Below are 16,854 nucleotides of genomic sequence, written 5' to 3' on the forward strand. Positions count from 1 at the left end.
AACTTCTCATTTGAAAACCCCATTTCCCTACCTATCTCTTCTCATCTTTCCCTGCCTCTCCCCACCCACCAATCCAATTCACTTTATGTCTGCCCAAGCACTCCTATCTTGACAAAGCTTTGAGAGAGCTTTGTCCCAATTTCTGCTTTTTATACTTTCCTCTCTGGCAATTCTTTCAACTTGCTTCTCTCAGGCCTTAATCCCAAAGCTGTATTGAAACACTTTCAAAAATGCTTCCAGTAATTAAGTGGATGCAATGTGAAGGTGACTTGACCTGAGGAATTAGGGGGTCAGAAGTTCTGGGTTCTTGATTTAGGATCATTGTTAACAGGCATCACAACTAGCAGCAATCAATCTCACTTCTCCCTTGTGAATCAGTCTTCCTCTTCACCAGATATTCTTTTCTTGCAGATCTTTTTTTTTTTTTATGGCCATCTCCTTTTCATCATTCAAGATTTAACTTAAATATAGTGTCCTCAAAGAGGCCCCAAATACTCCCTAATGTTATTTTCCTCTAACATCATTCTCTATAACATTATCTTCTGTTTTCTTCAACCACTATCTATCTGCAATTATCTTAAATGTTTCCTTGACTATTATATTTGCTCCAAAGACCTTTAAGATCCTAGAGAGCTGAGGCCGTGTCGTTCTTTTTCCCAGCTGTATTCCCTACTCCTGGCACACAGAAAATTCTCATTAAGTAGTTATGGAATGAAAAGCAGTGTAAAATTTAAGCAGTTGGATCAAATGAATTTTAAGGTTTCTTGCAGCTTTAACATGAACAAACTTAAAAATGAATAAGTGAAAAATGAAGTGACAGCAGACATTACAATAAAACACTGAATGCAGTGTGTGTATATCTATGCTTAAGAATATAAACCTGCCAAGTTCTTGGACATGTCCTAGTGTTGTCTTTCTAGTTTCCTATAGAGTGTGAACTAAGTTTCTGAGCTTTACGATGAAGTATCTAAGGAGGATATTAGAGAGTTGTCTAAATATAAAACCACTGTTTCATAGAATAAGAGTGGAATAAGTTTTAGAATACAACCTCTTCAATTTACAGTATGGAAATTCAGGCCCTAAGAAGGAAATATATTTGGAACCAAACACAGTGATGCTTCTGTCAATGTGGAATACAAATACATATAGCAATAACATTTCTGTATAATCATTATTAATAACATAGCAATACTTTATATTTCTCTTTTTTACTGGACTGTTCCCACATGATTTATTCTGTACTTTCTCAGGTAGTACTTTAACAAGACTTATTTTACAAGAAAATCCTTTCAATTTGAAGGTTCAAAATCCTAGCACGCTGTGGACTGTTTCTGGGGAGAAGCAATACTTTACGTTCGAAAAGTTTGTCTGAGTGAAGCCAGCTCCTATACTAGTACTTCTGATACTTGAGCACGGAGGATTCGTTAAAGCACAGATTGCTGGGCCCCATCACCCAGAGTTTCTGGTTCCGAAGGTCAGAGGCATGGGGAAGCGTGCGTAGAACTGGGAAAATCTGACAGAAATAGTAACAAACTTACCACACCAACTCTCTCAGTTTAACTGGTCCGCTAGGCGCGCAAAGAACTACAAGTCCCGGTGTGCCCCGCGCGCGCAGCGGGCGGAAAGTCGGGCACTTCCGCTCCACGCAGCGCCTCTGCCCCCGCGTCTCGACGTGTCACCGGCGGCGCCTCGGCTGTGGCCAGAGAAGGACCTAACTGGGGGAGTTCGTGGCGGCGGGCGGCGGCGGCGGCGATCCCGGCCTGGATCTGCCCCAGCGCGGAAGTGTCCCGGGGTCCGTGGGGAATAGGGGAGGGAGGCGGCGTCTCGGCCCGCGCGGGGCACAATGTTGAACATGTGGAAGGTGCGGGAGCTGGTGGACAAAGCGTGAGTATCGGGGGGTCAGTTGTGGCCGAGGCCCACGCAGGGAGGGGAGGAAGGGGGAAGAGGAGCTGGCCCCGCGCCCAGGGCCGCCCGGGCCCCCCCCCCCCCCCCCCCCGGCTCGGCCAACCCCATCATGGCGGCGGCCGGCTGTCTCCCCGGCCCGGAGCTCGTCCAGCCCGGCGAGGCTGAGAAGGGACCCTTCCTCGTTTCAGAACATCCTGTTAGCCCCTTCCTCTCCTATACAGGCCTTTCTCACCTTGCCCCTGCCTCCATTCCTCTAGGCATAGATCCTTTGGTCAGGGGAGGGGGCGGGGTTGTCTGGAGCTGGGTCAGTGCCCTGGCCCAAGGACTGTCTTGGCCCCAGGCTGTGGGCTTTGCTTCCAGGGTAGCAGCGAAGACTTGGGGGTGAGGGACGCAATGCACTGACCCTCTGTGTTCCTGAGGGTGTGGTACGGAGACCTTAGGCCTGGTCGGGTTGTGTACTTTACTGGGTTTCTTTTAATTCCTAATGAACCTGAAGTGTTGGAGTGGGTGGTAGGTGTAACAAGTGGCCATTGTGGTCAGACTGAAGTTACTCAAGAGGAGATTCATCCTTTGCTTTCCTAACACTAGTGAAAGTAGATCACCACGTAACTTACTGTGATTCTTCTTTTCCTCTGTTTCCTTTTCCACTACACTTCATTTTGGGAGGGCCAGTTGTTCCATTTGGTTTAATTAACAAGTCATTAAGAAATTTCCCCTAAAGAAGGAAACAACCCAGGTTTATATCCTGTTGATCTGCTCTTAACTTCACTGACAGGTAAAATGACTAATAACATAGATGATTCCCTTTAAGACTTAAGTGATAACTTTGGTGTTTCACTACACTAAGAAAACCTTAATACTTAACAGACGTAACAGTGGTTAAGTAAGTTCTTCTAGGCCAGCAGGAAATAAAGTTTAAGAATTTAACCAGTCTTACTCCTTTTGGGTTCTAGTGATTAGGCAATATATGTGGTGAACAAAAACGTTTGTGACAACCCAACCTAAAATCAGGAAGTGTAGATGGCAAACTATTGAGTCTTTCTTGACACCAAAAAAACAAACAAACAAACAAACAAACACACCACACACACAATTTATAGTGGCTTGGATAATGCATCAGATAGAACTTAAGAGTTTGACCATATTTTCAAATTTTCTGTGCTACCAAGGAGTAGAGTGTCTAAAAAACATAGGTTTCAGAACCTGCAGAGCTGGGTTCGAGCTGTTTAACCTTGGCAAGTTACTTAATCTTTAAGTGCCCTAGTTTTCTTAGTGCAGTGTGAAAATAATAATAGATACCTACCTTACAGTGTTGTAAGGATTAAGGGCTAAAGGCTTTACATATGAAGCCCTTAACACGATATGTTTAGATCAGAATACTTTTGATAACTGTAGCAGATGTTCTGCATTCAGAGTGAGATAAACATTAAAAGAGAAGCACCATGTTTGAAAAGTGATTTGCTTTAATAATTTTCCTTTATCAACTATTCATTTGATGATTAAGCCCTCAGACATTTATTTTGGGCTTATTTTGCTGTTTATACGGCCTTTGCTTTTTTTTTTTAAAGATTTTATTTATTTATTTGAGCCAGAGAGAATGAGAGAGAGAGAGAGAGAGCACATGAGAGGGGGGAGGGTCAGAGGGAGAAGCAGGCTCCCTGCCGAGCAGGGAGCCCGATGCGGGACTCGATCCAGGGACTCCAGGATCATGACCTGAGCCGAAGGCAGTCGCTTAACCAACTGAGCCACCCAGGCACCCCGGCCTTTGCTTTTTGAAGATAAAATCATCGTTCTTTTCCAGATCCAGGTTCATTAGTTGTTTTTTATTTTTTTATTTTTTTTTTCCATGGGTGTCATGCATGCCCTACTGGATCATTGGTTGTTTTTGTTAATATATGATACAGAGACTTAGATACCAGCTTAAATAGTTTTTAAAAGTCTAAAAGTCTCTACAAAACTATTTCTAAGTCAGAGAACAGCAGGAGAAAACCACTAAGAAACATCTTGTTATCTTAGAGGACTAAGTTTGTGATACAAATTTGCAGCGGCTGTCTACATTTTTCAGGAGATGGAAATCAAGACAATGTTCCTGCTCTTGTACAGTTCATATTGTTTGCCTTTATCACCTATGTTTCTAATCTTCAAGTGTTCTGGTTAAATTTGCCACGGAAGTAGTTATCAAGTCATAATGGAACAACTGTTGTTGAAAAAGAACTTCTGTCTTCCTTTTTACTACCCACTTTAGAATGCAGACTTGAACCAAGTTATTCAAGAACATGTAAGAATGTTGCCACCAAGGACTTTTTAAAGCTTTTGTGGGTGTCTGACACATGATATTAAGATGTGAGGTTATTTTACTGATGAATACTCAGGATTTAATTTTCATCTTTCACTGGCAGGAGAGAAGAAATTCTTCCCTCAAAATATAAGAACCAGTACCTGCATCACTGTTCAGTTAGACTCTTCACCTTAAAATGCCATAATGGAGGAAAAACAGATCCATAGAATGGACACTTTGATTATTAGGGGGATAAGGTATTGAGGGAACTTGAAATGACAAAGTGATTAAGGATTCCTCAGAGAATTTGGATTAAGTGCACTAGTTAGGGGTTTTGGAGACTTGTGTTCAGATTCTGATACTGCCTTTTAAGCTAGCCATATGTCTAATTTTAGAGAGAATCATATAAATGTCCAGATTATAGATTACTTATCTGTAAAATGAGGGGCTGGGGTAGAGAAAGACTGTTTCCAACTTCACTGGCTTTTTGGAGACATGAATTTCCATCAGTGGGAAAGAAATGGAACTAGTATTTCACAACAGCAGATAAATTTTGGAACGTCATTGTCCTCCAGAGACAGTTTCGGCTGAAAAGCGAATTTTTTTTTAAGTGGTAATCAATAAATGTTATATTTAAATGCTTTATGCAGTAAATAAGTGCAACCTATGACTTAGGAGAACTAGGACTTTATTTAGCGTATATCCCTGCCCAATGAGGTTTACTTCAGAAAGAAAAATGTACTTTTTCAGAATGTGTTCCCTGGAGCTACAGTTAGATCAAGTATGGTGGCAATTCTGAAGTATAATGATGTATTTCAAATATTGACTTTTGAGAATTTGAAGACCCGGAGAGTGAGGAGGTATTTTCCACAGTTGCACCTCCTGGTAGTATTAAATGGCTTGTTTTGCAGAACACTGAGGAAAAGCAGATAAAGTCTTAGGCTAGCCAGAGCTTAGAGGACCAGTTTCCTCCCACTTGTGCTCAAGTTGCATAAAAGACAGCGGTGGCAGGAAAGGATAAGTGGCACCACTCTTACCAACTAGGACTAGCTTGACCACTATTGTGTGACCTGTCTTCTTGTAATAAAATTGGGTACTTTTATATTTTGTCATCCCATACATGGTATAAATTGAAAGTTGCTGCAGTTCTGGTCTTTTCTCTCCAAATTCTGGAAATGTAGTGAAAGTGACATGATAGTAGTAGATCGCAACTGCTGCTTATTATTCAAGCCCAGCTAATCCTTCTCTTTGATCTCAGGGAGTAGTATTAATGGTAAATCTATTTCATTAGTGGTCCTTACTCTTTTTATGATAGTGATTCATATAGTGCTGGCTAACTCCTATAGAAACGTAACTGCTGTAGATAGTCCGTTTTAGGTTATTTTCTTAAGCATAGCTTGCATTTTCCCCCATAAGTTAATTTTTGTTGGTGTTACATGCATTTTTAGCTCCTACATGTTCAGCTCATGTAATAGAGCTACAGAAACTACTGTTCTAGTCTTGACCCCAGAGGGAGAACTTTTGGCTTTTATAGAAAATAGTTCATTCTGTTATTTCAACAGATAATACATTTATTATTTTTTGGGCGTAGTACTGTATTTTCTGAATTTGAAAAGTATAATACCTGCCTTCAAGAAACTTGACATTACAAATATGCTACAATTTGAACTTATCAGTTTTGCCTTTTAGTCTGCAGATGGTTTCCCCCTTATTTTCCCTATCCTACCAATAAATCTCTGTTCCGTGTGCTTCTTAGAATTTGAAAGCAAACATGATTGTCAGCTTTTTAGTCTTCCCATATCAACTTTTTGGGAACCAATTACAGATAATTGTTATTGCTGAAATAATTAATTATCCTCCTTCTCTTCTAGTAAGTTGTTATAAGAAGATACTAAGAATTTAATTCCAAAGAAAGAAGAGTTTATCTTCTGCCAGCATTTCTGTAGTTTAAATTAGCCTATTTAGTTCTAGTGTCAGAATGCTTTTAAAAATCACTTAGTTGCCTCTTACGTCTTTCTGTACCCTGGTGTTAGTTTACAAGTAGTTTTTCATCTGTTTACTGATATATCCATTAAAAGTACTTGGCTTTTTTAAAATTTTAAATACCACTTACTAGTACTCCTCGTTTTTACAGTATGGCTCCACAGTTGAAACTTTTTCTATGCTCTTGTATTATTTTCTTACTTATTTCTAATGTTTACTTAATATTTCTTTTAAGAAGAAAGAAGGAGTATAGGCAGCTTAAATAACATCTTAATCTTAAAGAAATTTTACTGTTTTATCTTTCATATTAAGATATATCTAGCTATTAAAAAGTACATTTTTTTAGTATTTGTAATAGCTCTTATATACAATGAGTTAACTCCTTTTAGCCTCAGCTGACATTACTTAATATTCTGGGACAACATATTTAACTGTTTATTCTTTTATGCTTTTTTAAGGTGTCATTTCATAAGCTTTCCTTGTTTCGTCTACTTATGTGTGTTTGTCCATCCATCTGTTTTTATAGTAATTTGCTAGCAAAACACATAATCCTACTATACCTCCAGGTGATATTTAATGGATCTGTGAAGCAGTTTGGTTTAGAGATCAGAACTGGATTAAAATCCTGGGTCCACTACTAAGAAGCAGTGGTCTTGGGCATTGGAACAGTATCTCTACATTTTTCTACCTAGGAAGTGGAGATGATATTTATTTTACAGGGTTCTTGTGAGGATTAAATTAATGTGAAACACTTAGCGTATTATCTGACATAAAATAAACTCTTGAAATGCCTATTGTTATTATGTAGTCTTTAATACAGAAAATAATTTATAACAGAAAAAATCAAAAGAATATAGTGTTTAAAAGAATAAAGGAAATATTGTTATCAGACTACATTATTTACAAGTATGTAAGAACTCTATCTTAATCCATGAATCATTATTTTCAGTGGGCACTCTTTCATAAAGCTCTTGATCTGAACGGACAGCTTAACCTACATAAAGGAAAACTCATATAAGTATCTGTACTACATGTGCCGTGTGTTGTTTGCACCAAGTTATAAATGCTTTTATTTTAATATTGTGAAGCATATTACAGAAGTAATTCTTTAAAAAGACATGTTGGGGAAGAGAGTCTTTGGGAAGACATATTGTAATTTCCATCTGCTAGTTTTTCTTCAGTTTGTTTTGTATTTTCTCAAGCTTTTAAAGATAGGGCTAATGTAAACTTTCCTCCTAAAATGTAAAATGATTTATTTTTTGAAGGGAAATTGAAGTTGATGGTTTATTCTTAAAGAAACCGAACAGTATCAAGAAAAAGAAACCTCTAAAATATATCAAATTTGTGATCTCTGACAATAGATGAGCAATATATACAAGGAAAGCACATCGCAGAAAGGGCTTTCCAATTATTCAGTCCATTCTCCTAAGTTGGCAAGAAATTTTTTTGGCTTACCAGAGCTCTTTAGCCTGAAAATTAAATACAGGTAAAAGAACATAATGTATTCCCATGTTGAACCAATTTATAGCTATTTATAACTCATGGATAGATTTAGCTAATGAACTATTAGATATGAGTAATTTTGTTAATGTGCAACAAGAGGCATGATTTGTACTTAAGGAAAGTACAGTTTGCCAATTAGAATGTCTTTTGACATGTGACTTTAGTTTCTAAATTCTTAGGAGAATAGGTTCTACATAATTCAAATGTAAATAATTTTAGCTTCCACATAAATTCACCACTACATGGTAAATGTGTATGTATGCTTTTGAAATGTTTCACTCAAAAATTCTCACCTAGGCGCGCCTGGGTGGCTTATTCCGGTTATGTGTCTGCCTTCAGCTCAGGTAATGATCTCAGGGTCCTGGGATCAAGCTTCGTTGGCCTCCCTGCTCAGTGGGGAGTCTGCTTCTCCCTCTCCCTCTCCCCTCCCCTGGCTCATGCGTATGCACTCTCTCTCTCAAATGAATAAAAATCTTTAAAAAAAAATTCTCATCTAGATAGCCTTAAATTTTTTAAATAGAAAAAATACATGCACTGAAAATTCAATTTCTTGTTTGTCTTGCTATTTGTTTTCATGTATTTTTAGCAAATCATTAAAGAACAGTGCAAATAAATATGCTGAGGGTTTTTTTCTATTGATTTTTCTCATATTCATCTTAAGGTTGTATGATTAAAACTGTTTTTATTTGTAATTAAACCACAGTGGTTAAATAATACTTAGTTTAATGTGTTTGGCTTATATTTATAAGTTCGGTATTGAATGGGCTTTTGAAGTGTGGCTCACTTCCTGTGAAGCCAAATAAAAATTTTAACCCTATACCCTGCTTTCCACATAGCCCTAGTGATTCTTTAAAAATACTAAATCAGATCTGGCTCAGAGCTCTCCTCAGTCACTTCTCATCTCACTGGCTCCCAGCCTGAACTTGATCTGCCTCTCTGCTGCCCCCTATGACCTCATCTTCCACCACTGTTTCCTCCCTATATAAAATAGCATGCATTCACCTACATCTCTTTTCCCCTCTACTTCCTTTATTTACATGTATTCTTCTGCTACCTCTGGGATTAAACTCCTTAAAGGGAGGGACTTTGTTTTGTTTACTGCTGTATTACTAATTCTTAGAACAGTGTATGACATAGAGTAGGTGCTCAATAAATATTTTTGAATATATTAAATTTAATAAGCCAGTAAATATTACTGAGGAAATCTTCTAAGTCCAGATATTTTTAATAAAAGCTGATAGTTATTTAACATTTGCCATATGCCAAGAACAATTGTAACAACATTATTATCATCTTCAATTTATTGCTGAGGAAATGGGCCACAGAGAAGTCCAGGCACTTGCCCAAAGAAACACATCTAGAAAATAGAGTCTGTATTTAAATCTAGATGTCTGTTTTCAGGACATATATTTAACAGTTTTTGCTAACTTTTACAAGATATTATTTTTTAAAAATGCTTTATTTTACTATAATAAGGGTGAGTTACCAGTGTATACCTTATACTAATTAAAAATTACTTTGAAAGAAATATACAATTCTTAAGTTTCTGAACCAAATTCAGTGAGTTTTTTCCCCTGTATGTACCTGTCATAAAAGAAAAACTTTCTGGACTCTTGCAGTCCTTTGAATAATGTCTGTAAGTTGGATGCCCCTCAACAGAAGGGAAACAAACAGATGTAGGTGTAGGTGCAAAAGAAAATCTTAGCTATTGTAGTGAAGGTGCTCACTACTTAATCCTAGAGAGTGTTAACATTTATGAACTCTATTATGCGCTTCAGAATTAGTAGTCTTCTAACCAGCTTCCACAGCTTTAATAAGTTTCACATAATCCTTTGATCTTTAGATTGTGGTCTTTGCTGTGTCTGTAGTACTATGTTGTATTAATCTGTGATTTATGCCCACCTTTTCGCAATTTTTCTTTAGATTGAGCGTTTAGGAATATATTCCGTAGTCCATTATATACTTATCCAAGTACTATGTTTTTGGCATAGGTTGTATTTAAATGTTATGCAGTAACTGAAAATACATTACTGATACCCCTATTAATTTGGCCGTCCTTTATAAAGATCCTTCACTGAGTGGTCATTAACTATCTGCCAAGAGCCCTGTGGAGTACTATAAGATGAGAGAGAGACCTTATGGTTCCAGTGGCAGCATATGATCTATCAAGCAGATATACATGAAAAGCATATGAAAAAGGAATAGAGAATAATACAAGATGGTATGATATCTGAATTTGGGGTACAGGATGTATAAATACATCCTGGGGATGTATTCCTGTGGAATTGAGAGAATAAAAAGAACAAGATAGCAAAAGCTTCATGAAAGAGATACATCCTGAGATACCTTTTTTTTTTTTTTTTTAAGTATATTTGCCTGAAAGGAAGATGAGGCTGAATAAGATATCAAACATGAAGTGCAAAATCTGAAACCGGTCAAATAACAATGTAGACTCACTGATAAGAACCTGCTCCCAAATGGTTCCAAGCATAGGATGACATCAGTGAATACTGTCTGAGAAGATGTTCCATTGCAAAAGGAAGTGTCCTTCCTACTCCAATCAAATAGTACAAATTAAATAACTTGAAGTATAGATATTTGGGGTTTTTTATAGCTTTGAGGGGAAATAATTATAGAGGTTTGAAAATTTTGGTGGTGGGGTTCTGGAAGTAATTTCTTACATGTCAGAAAAGTTGAGTCTAGTTTTTAGGATTTGGAAATACATTTGGATAAATCTAAGTTTAATCAATCAAGGGTGAAAAATGAAAAACTTTAAACAAAATATCAAATATTCAACTTCATATAGAGGTAGTTTTACAAACATCACTATTGAAGTAGGTGCAGAATTTCTCATTTTAGCTTTGTTGATAGGATTTTTAGTTATATACTTTGGTTAGTGTTTGATATTTAGTAATGTTTCTGAACTTAATCAGATAGAAATGAAAAGAATCAGTCTTGTAATCACACTGTACAATATCAAGCATTTGTGTCTACAAAGATGTAATTTTCACATGTCCCAGTGCAGAATTTTTCATCAGTTTATTATTCTCTTAAAAGAGTATGAAACCATTTTTCTAAGGTTAACTAATTTCAGAACTTCCTTTTAGATTTTTTCCTGAAGGAGTCAGGTAATACATTTAATAAAATTACCTTAATAGGGTATTTTAAATAGGGTACCACATATTTAAAAAGGTACTGGTCATGAGTATGTTCAAGCTGAGCAAATTTCTTTGGATTTCAATTTTATTTTTAAATGAGGGTGGTAGGGCACGTGAGAACGCCTCTCCTTTGAGCTCCACGCTCAGTGGGGAGTCTGCTTGAGATTCTCTCTTTCCCTCTCTCTCTCAAATAAGATCTTTAAATGAGAGGTGGAAGGGGTAATTAGAAGGGAGACTTGATAAATTAAGATTCTGTCCACTTTTGCTGTATAAAATGGGATAAAGTCTACCTTCCAGGACTGTTAAGAGAATTAAATGAGTTAATATATTATGGAAATGTTATCACCATGTTCTCAATAAATTCTTCTTCATTGCTTTTGTTTTGTTTATTTAGTTTCGTCATTGTGAGACAGCTTTAAGAAGCAGTAACCCAAAATTAAAAGATAGAGATGAACAAAGACTTTTATTCCTTAGATTAGTTCTAATTAATAGAAATTTAAAAGTTGGCAGAAATTTTTAAATAAACTTTTAAAGCCCCTTAACAGTAAAATTTTTACTATTAAAATTATTTTAGTGGCTATTTTATCCATACCTGTACAAACTAGAATTGGGGTCTGTAGTGCAAATAAAATTAACACTATACTTATTTTTTTAATACCATGGATATTTGATCTTTTTGTGAAACCAGTTTAACATATGATACCTCCTCACAAGAAAAACATCACACTGTCCTTTCTTTATGAAACAAAAATTTGATTTACTAACTAATCTGTGCAAGAAGCCTTAAACAACTGCCATCAGTAGCGAAAGATTGTCTAAAGCTGCTTTAAGTACAGAGTAGGAGTGGTTTTGGTTGTTGAATAGGAATAATATTCCATACTTAAAAAAAAAAACAGGACTTTGAACGCCTAGACTTAAAATTTATTACCTTGGGAGCTTAGGCTTTTAAAATTTATTAGAAATTGCACTTGAAGAACTTGTACTTGAATTGATGATGTGTACCACAGGATATACAGTTGAATTTGTAATGACTGGTATTTCCAAAACAACTTTCAAATAAATATTTTATGCTAAATATTTTACGAAAAGTTTTTCTAGCAAGTGGGAATGGGTGTCCTAGTTATTTAGAGTCATAAATAGTCTATCACTATTGTATCTAAATATAACATTTTGCTAGCTTTTATTGTCATTAAATATGGTAATAGGTTACTGTGTTACATGGAAACTTTGGAACTAGAACAGTCCAAAGAGCTTCATTGAGGGTGTTTTTGGCCTGTTTATTAGTTCAGTAAAATGTTTAACCATTAGGATTTTTCACTCGTATAAGTACTTAAGACTGCTTGACATACTAACATGGTTTGGAAAAGGAGATGTGGTGTTTGGTGTACCAAAAGGATAAAATATGCATACTTTATATTACTAATTTTTCCTTTTACTGTAAGTTAAATAAAAAATTAATTATAAAAATCAGGTTAGCCTGTTTCATTATGTGTTTTAACTCTGATAAACTTTAACATTTAACTTACGCATTCTGTATCTGAAAGCATAATGTTCACTCTGCATCTAAACTCTTCAGTGCTTTAATGGAAGAATGATTGCACTTGAAAAAGCTAGTCATTGCCTAGGTCAGGACTGAAATAAATTATTCTCCAAATTGTAGAATCAAGAAAATGATAGCTCAAAATGAAAAGGTAATAAACCCAACCATTTTCATGAAGTTTAACTTTGTTCCAAGTTATGTATGTTACCTAGAAAGATAAATTAAAACAATATATATATTGAGGTAAGAATCATATAACATTAACCATTTTAAAGTGTTGAATTCAGTGGCATTTAATACATTCACAATATTGTGCAGTTAGGCAAATTTTTAAATAACTTTTTATTCTGAAATTAAAATTCTAAGAATAGTAAGGGAAACACCTGTATATCCTTTATCCTGATTCACCAATTTTTTTTTTTTTAAGATTTTGTTTATTTATTTGAGAGAGAGAGAACGAGAGAGAGCACATGAGAGGGGGGAGGGTCAGAGGGAGAAGCAGACTCCCTGCCAAGCAGGGAGCCCGATGAGGACTCGATCCCGGGACTCCAGGATCATGACCTGAGTCGAAGGCAGTCGCTTAACCAACTGAGCCACACAGGCACCCCCTGATTCACCAATTTTTAAGATTTTGCCGTATTTGCTTTACATTCTCTCTTTTCTTCCTCTTCCATTTTGTCTACGTACACACACACTCTCACATACTTTTCTGGTATGTTTAAAAGTAGGTTACATACCACCTTTGCCTCAAAACTTCAGTGTACATTTCCTAAGAACAGAGATTATTCTCCTACATGACCATAATATGGGTATGAGATTCAGGAAATTTAACATTGAAACAATAATTTTATCTCTCTGTAGTCCATATTCCAGTTGTGTTAGTCATCTCATTCCAGTGCAGGCTTCTGTCCAGGATCATGTATTTAATTGTAATGACTCTTTAGTCTCCTTTAAGGAAGTGTTCCTTAACCTTTCTTTGTCTTTCATAACTTTGGCATTTTTGAAGATTATAGGCCAGTTATTTTATTTCTGTGCTAAGGTTATTCCTCAATTTAAGGTTAGCTGATGTTTCCTCAGGTATGTATTCTGAGCTGGGATATTACATTAAGTAGTAACATGTCCTTTTCAGGAGGAAAACAAGGTCTGTATGCTGTTAATTTTGAGCGCTAAGTCAAGGTGTTGTCTGGTTTCTCCACCATGTAGTTAACTGTTTTTCCCATTGTAATAAGAAATAAGCAGTCTGGGGGAGCTATTCTAAGATCTCTTCTTATCAAACTCCCCCCTAGATTTAGCATCTACTGGTGCTTCTTGCTTTAACTAGTCTTTAGAACGATGATTACAATTGGTGACTCTTTCCCCTTCTATTACCTTCCCCCACATTCCATCCCTGTACGTATTTATCAGTTTACTGTACCAAAGAGCTTTCATTATTCCCCCTCCTTCCCTATATCCCTCCTTTGTGGATTTTCATTTAATTCAACGGATTGTAATCCATACTGCCCTTACTTATTTCAGTACTCAAATTGTCACAGATTTGGCCAATGGGAGCCTTGTAAAGCAGGCCTATGTCTTTTTGATGTGTGTATTGTTTGTTTTTGTTTTTTGAGCACTTTCTCACTTTCTGGATGTTTAAGCTTATCTTGTACTTCCACTACTTCAGCCCTGGAGTCAGCCATTTCTCCAAGGACCCCTGGTTTTGGTTACTTTTAGTGGTGAGGCAGATTTTTAAAATAAAGATGATAGGGTAGATTAGATAGAGATGTTTGTCATAATTAAGATGTTGTTAGAATTTCTTAGTATGTAGAAACACCTACAGTAAGTACAAAGAGTTGGCACATGGGACAAAGAGCTTTTTTGAAGTATGGTGGTGGTTTTCTTTTGGATAATTACGGGGTTTTTTTTGTATTTCTAAACTTTAAGAGAATAAGCTATGTGAAGGATGCTGCATTGCTCTTCTCTCCTTGCTTTTCCCACTTCCAACAATGTAATTTGCTTTCCACAAATCAGTATAAAAAAACAAAAATCAAAACGTGCTTTACAAGTGTATGTATTGTAGATAACCTAATTATGTCAATAAAATGCTTCCATAGAAGGTATTCTTCCAGTGGTATTTCCTGTTACAGCCACCTACCTGTAATTCATATACTTCTGTCATAATATAACTCTTGTTTGGTTTTTGAATTGTTTATGCTAGCAACTGATTACTGAGTAATTTAAGTCTCAATTATGGCAGTGCTATTCTAATTAGAACGCTGGATGCTGGCACTTCATTTAGCAAACAAGTGTAAAATATCTCTGGGACATTTGTAGAAATAAGTATTGAGGATTAATTTTCTGTAGATAATCTTTGGATGTATATCTTAAGTGTAGACTTATGCTTTATTTGCAAACCAACTACATAATTCATTTGGAATATGAAATCCTTTTGACTTAAATTGGGAAAAAATTGGCTATATGTTGAGAGTGGCATTTTTCCAACAGTTAAAAAAATAATCATATGTGGGTATTAAAAAGTAGCAAAATTACACAATTTTAAATAAAACAAATATAAGTAAGTTGCACATTAAGAATAGAAGAGTTTGAGAAATTTGAGGGAGATACAACACTGCTGTTTGATTTTGACACACATAATATCCCTTTGGTCATGTTGGGATTTATAAGGAGTAATTTGAAAATAACACATTCACATTCCTTTTAGACTGATAACATTTTTCAGATGGAGCTTTTTAGGATATATGATGATAATCGTCTTTTAGTGAATGAATTAAAGTATATTCTTAATGCTTATATAATCTCTGATAAGGCTAAACTTATAGGTATGCTTCTCATGTCAGATACCCATATTTCAGAGAATGAAGTGTTGTACTAAGGGTTGCAGAAACCCACAGGATGACCTGGTTTATTCATTTCATTAATATTTATTGATCGTTTAGAACTCTTTCAGATACTTGAAGTGTAGTTGTAACTAAGTTTTGGTGGGGAGAGGTAAATAAAATAATCATATTTTTAAGTGTTATGAAGAAAAGGGGCTGAAGTAGAGAATGATGAATGGGACTATTTTAAATAGAATGGGAGAAGAAAGCCTTTCTGAGGACATGGTATTTATGTTAAGACTTAAAAGATTTTTAAAGAGAGTAGAGGAAAGAGGTTTCCAGAGAGAAGATAATTATGGAATAAGCAAAGTGGTGAAAGAGCTGGTGAGAAAGTCAGAGAACAGTATGGAAAGAACATGGAAGAAGGTAGTCTCAGGGAATGTTTGGCCACTGCATGGAGTTTGGACTTATTCTAAGTGTAATAAGAAGCTGGTGAGGAATTTCAATAAGCAAGGGAGTGAAATGATTCCACTGATGTAGCTATTCTTGGTGCTCAGTTGGATAATGGATCAGAGAGGGGACAAGTAGAAAGGGGCAGTGGTTAAAATTGTGATTATAACATAAGTGGTTAGGAGCAAAAGCCCGGAACCTTTATCTCTGGATTCAGACTACCTAAGTTGAAATCCTAAGCATACCACTTAATAATTGTATGGCCTTGAGCAAGATATTTAACCTCTTTGTGCCTCAGTTTCCTCATCTGTAAAATGGGAATAATAGTAGTACTTGCCTCATAAAGTTGATTAGATGAATTGTTTGTAAAGGGCTTAGAACATTGCCTGGCCCATAGAGTTAGGTAAGTTAAGTGTTTAAAAACCAATAAATAAGGCCATCTTATGGAATAAAATGTGAAGTGGGCAATAAAATGTGCTCAGTCTGTTCTGTTTGCCTACTTGGGAAAGAATACATGAGAATTACTGCTGTGCAGAGTTGTTTGCACAGCTCTTCTGCGGTAACAGATTGTGCAAAGTGAAGGCATGGTACTAGTATGTACAAGTTTCGGTTAACAAGGTGCCATGCAAGCAGGGCTGCTTGTATAAGAATTAACAGCATCTGTAGAGGGGAAACCTTTGATGGCTCCCTAATCCATAGTTGACACTGAGCACAGGTAGGGGGTTTAAAGTTTTTGAAGTATTTTTTAACCTTAGATTTCGGTGTTTTAACTCTTCACATGTTTCTGTGGACATAGAATTCTTGTGCCAACGTGTGTCTTAACTTTTTAAGTTTTTGTTAGGGGTCAGTAAGCTAATTTTAGGGGATATAGCAAATTAACAAGTCTTTCTGGCCGTGCCTTCAAAAGACCTCAGATTGAAACAGGAGAGCCTTTTCCCCCTTTTATTTTAAGTAGGCTCCATGCCCATGTGGGGCTTGAACTCAAGAATCTGAGATCAAGAGTCACATGTTCTACTGACTGAGCCAGCCAGGTTTACCCCCCGCTCCCTGCCATAATAGCCTTTTGAAAAAAATTTCATGAAGGTAATATTTCCCATGTCATTCTCTGTATATTTGTTGGTCAGGGGATATTTATTTTAGCCCCCTCTATTTATATCTTAATTTCAGTTTGTCTTACATTCCCCTCTCTGTTACCAAGAGATTATGGATTCCATTTATATATTC

General features: G+C 36.3%; 1 protein-coding gene across 3 annotated transcripts in view; it reads left to right on the plus strand.

The window, feature by feature from the left end:
- The first annotated feature begins 1,667 nt into the window (after window positions 1–1,667).
- CLINT1 (clathrin interactor 1) overlaps window positions 1,668–16,854 on the plus strand; it is a 58,460-nt gene continuing 43,273 nt past the window's right edge. For 2 of the 3 annotated variants that reach the window (XM_021701148.2, XM_021701157.2), the window contains exon 1: window positions 1,668–1,884. In XM_021701148.2, the coding sequence (XP_021556823.1) occupies window positions 1,844–1,884 (41 nt within the window). In that variant the 5' untranslated portion in view covers window positions 1,668–1,843. Of the gene's footprint in view, window positions 1,885–12,447; window positions 12,519–16,854 lie in introns of those variants that run through there. The other variant, XM_044917127.1, reaches the window with a different exon arrangement.

Source organism: Neomonachus schauinslandi, chromosome 7 (genome assembly GCF_002201575.2).
Source record: "Neomonachus schauinslandi chromosome 7, ASM220157v2, whole genome shotgun sequence".
NCBI lineage: Eukaryota > Metazoa > Chordata > Mammalia > Carnivora > Phocidae > Neomonachus > Neomonachus schauinslandi.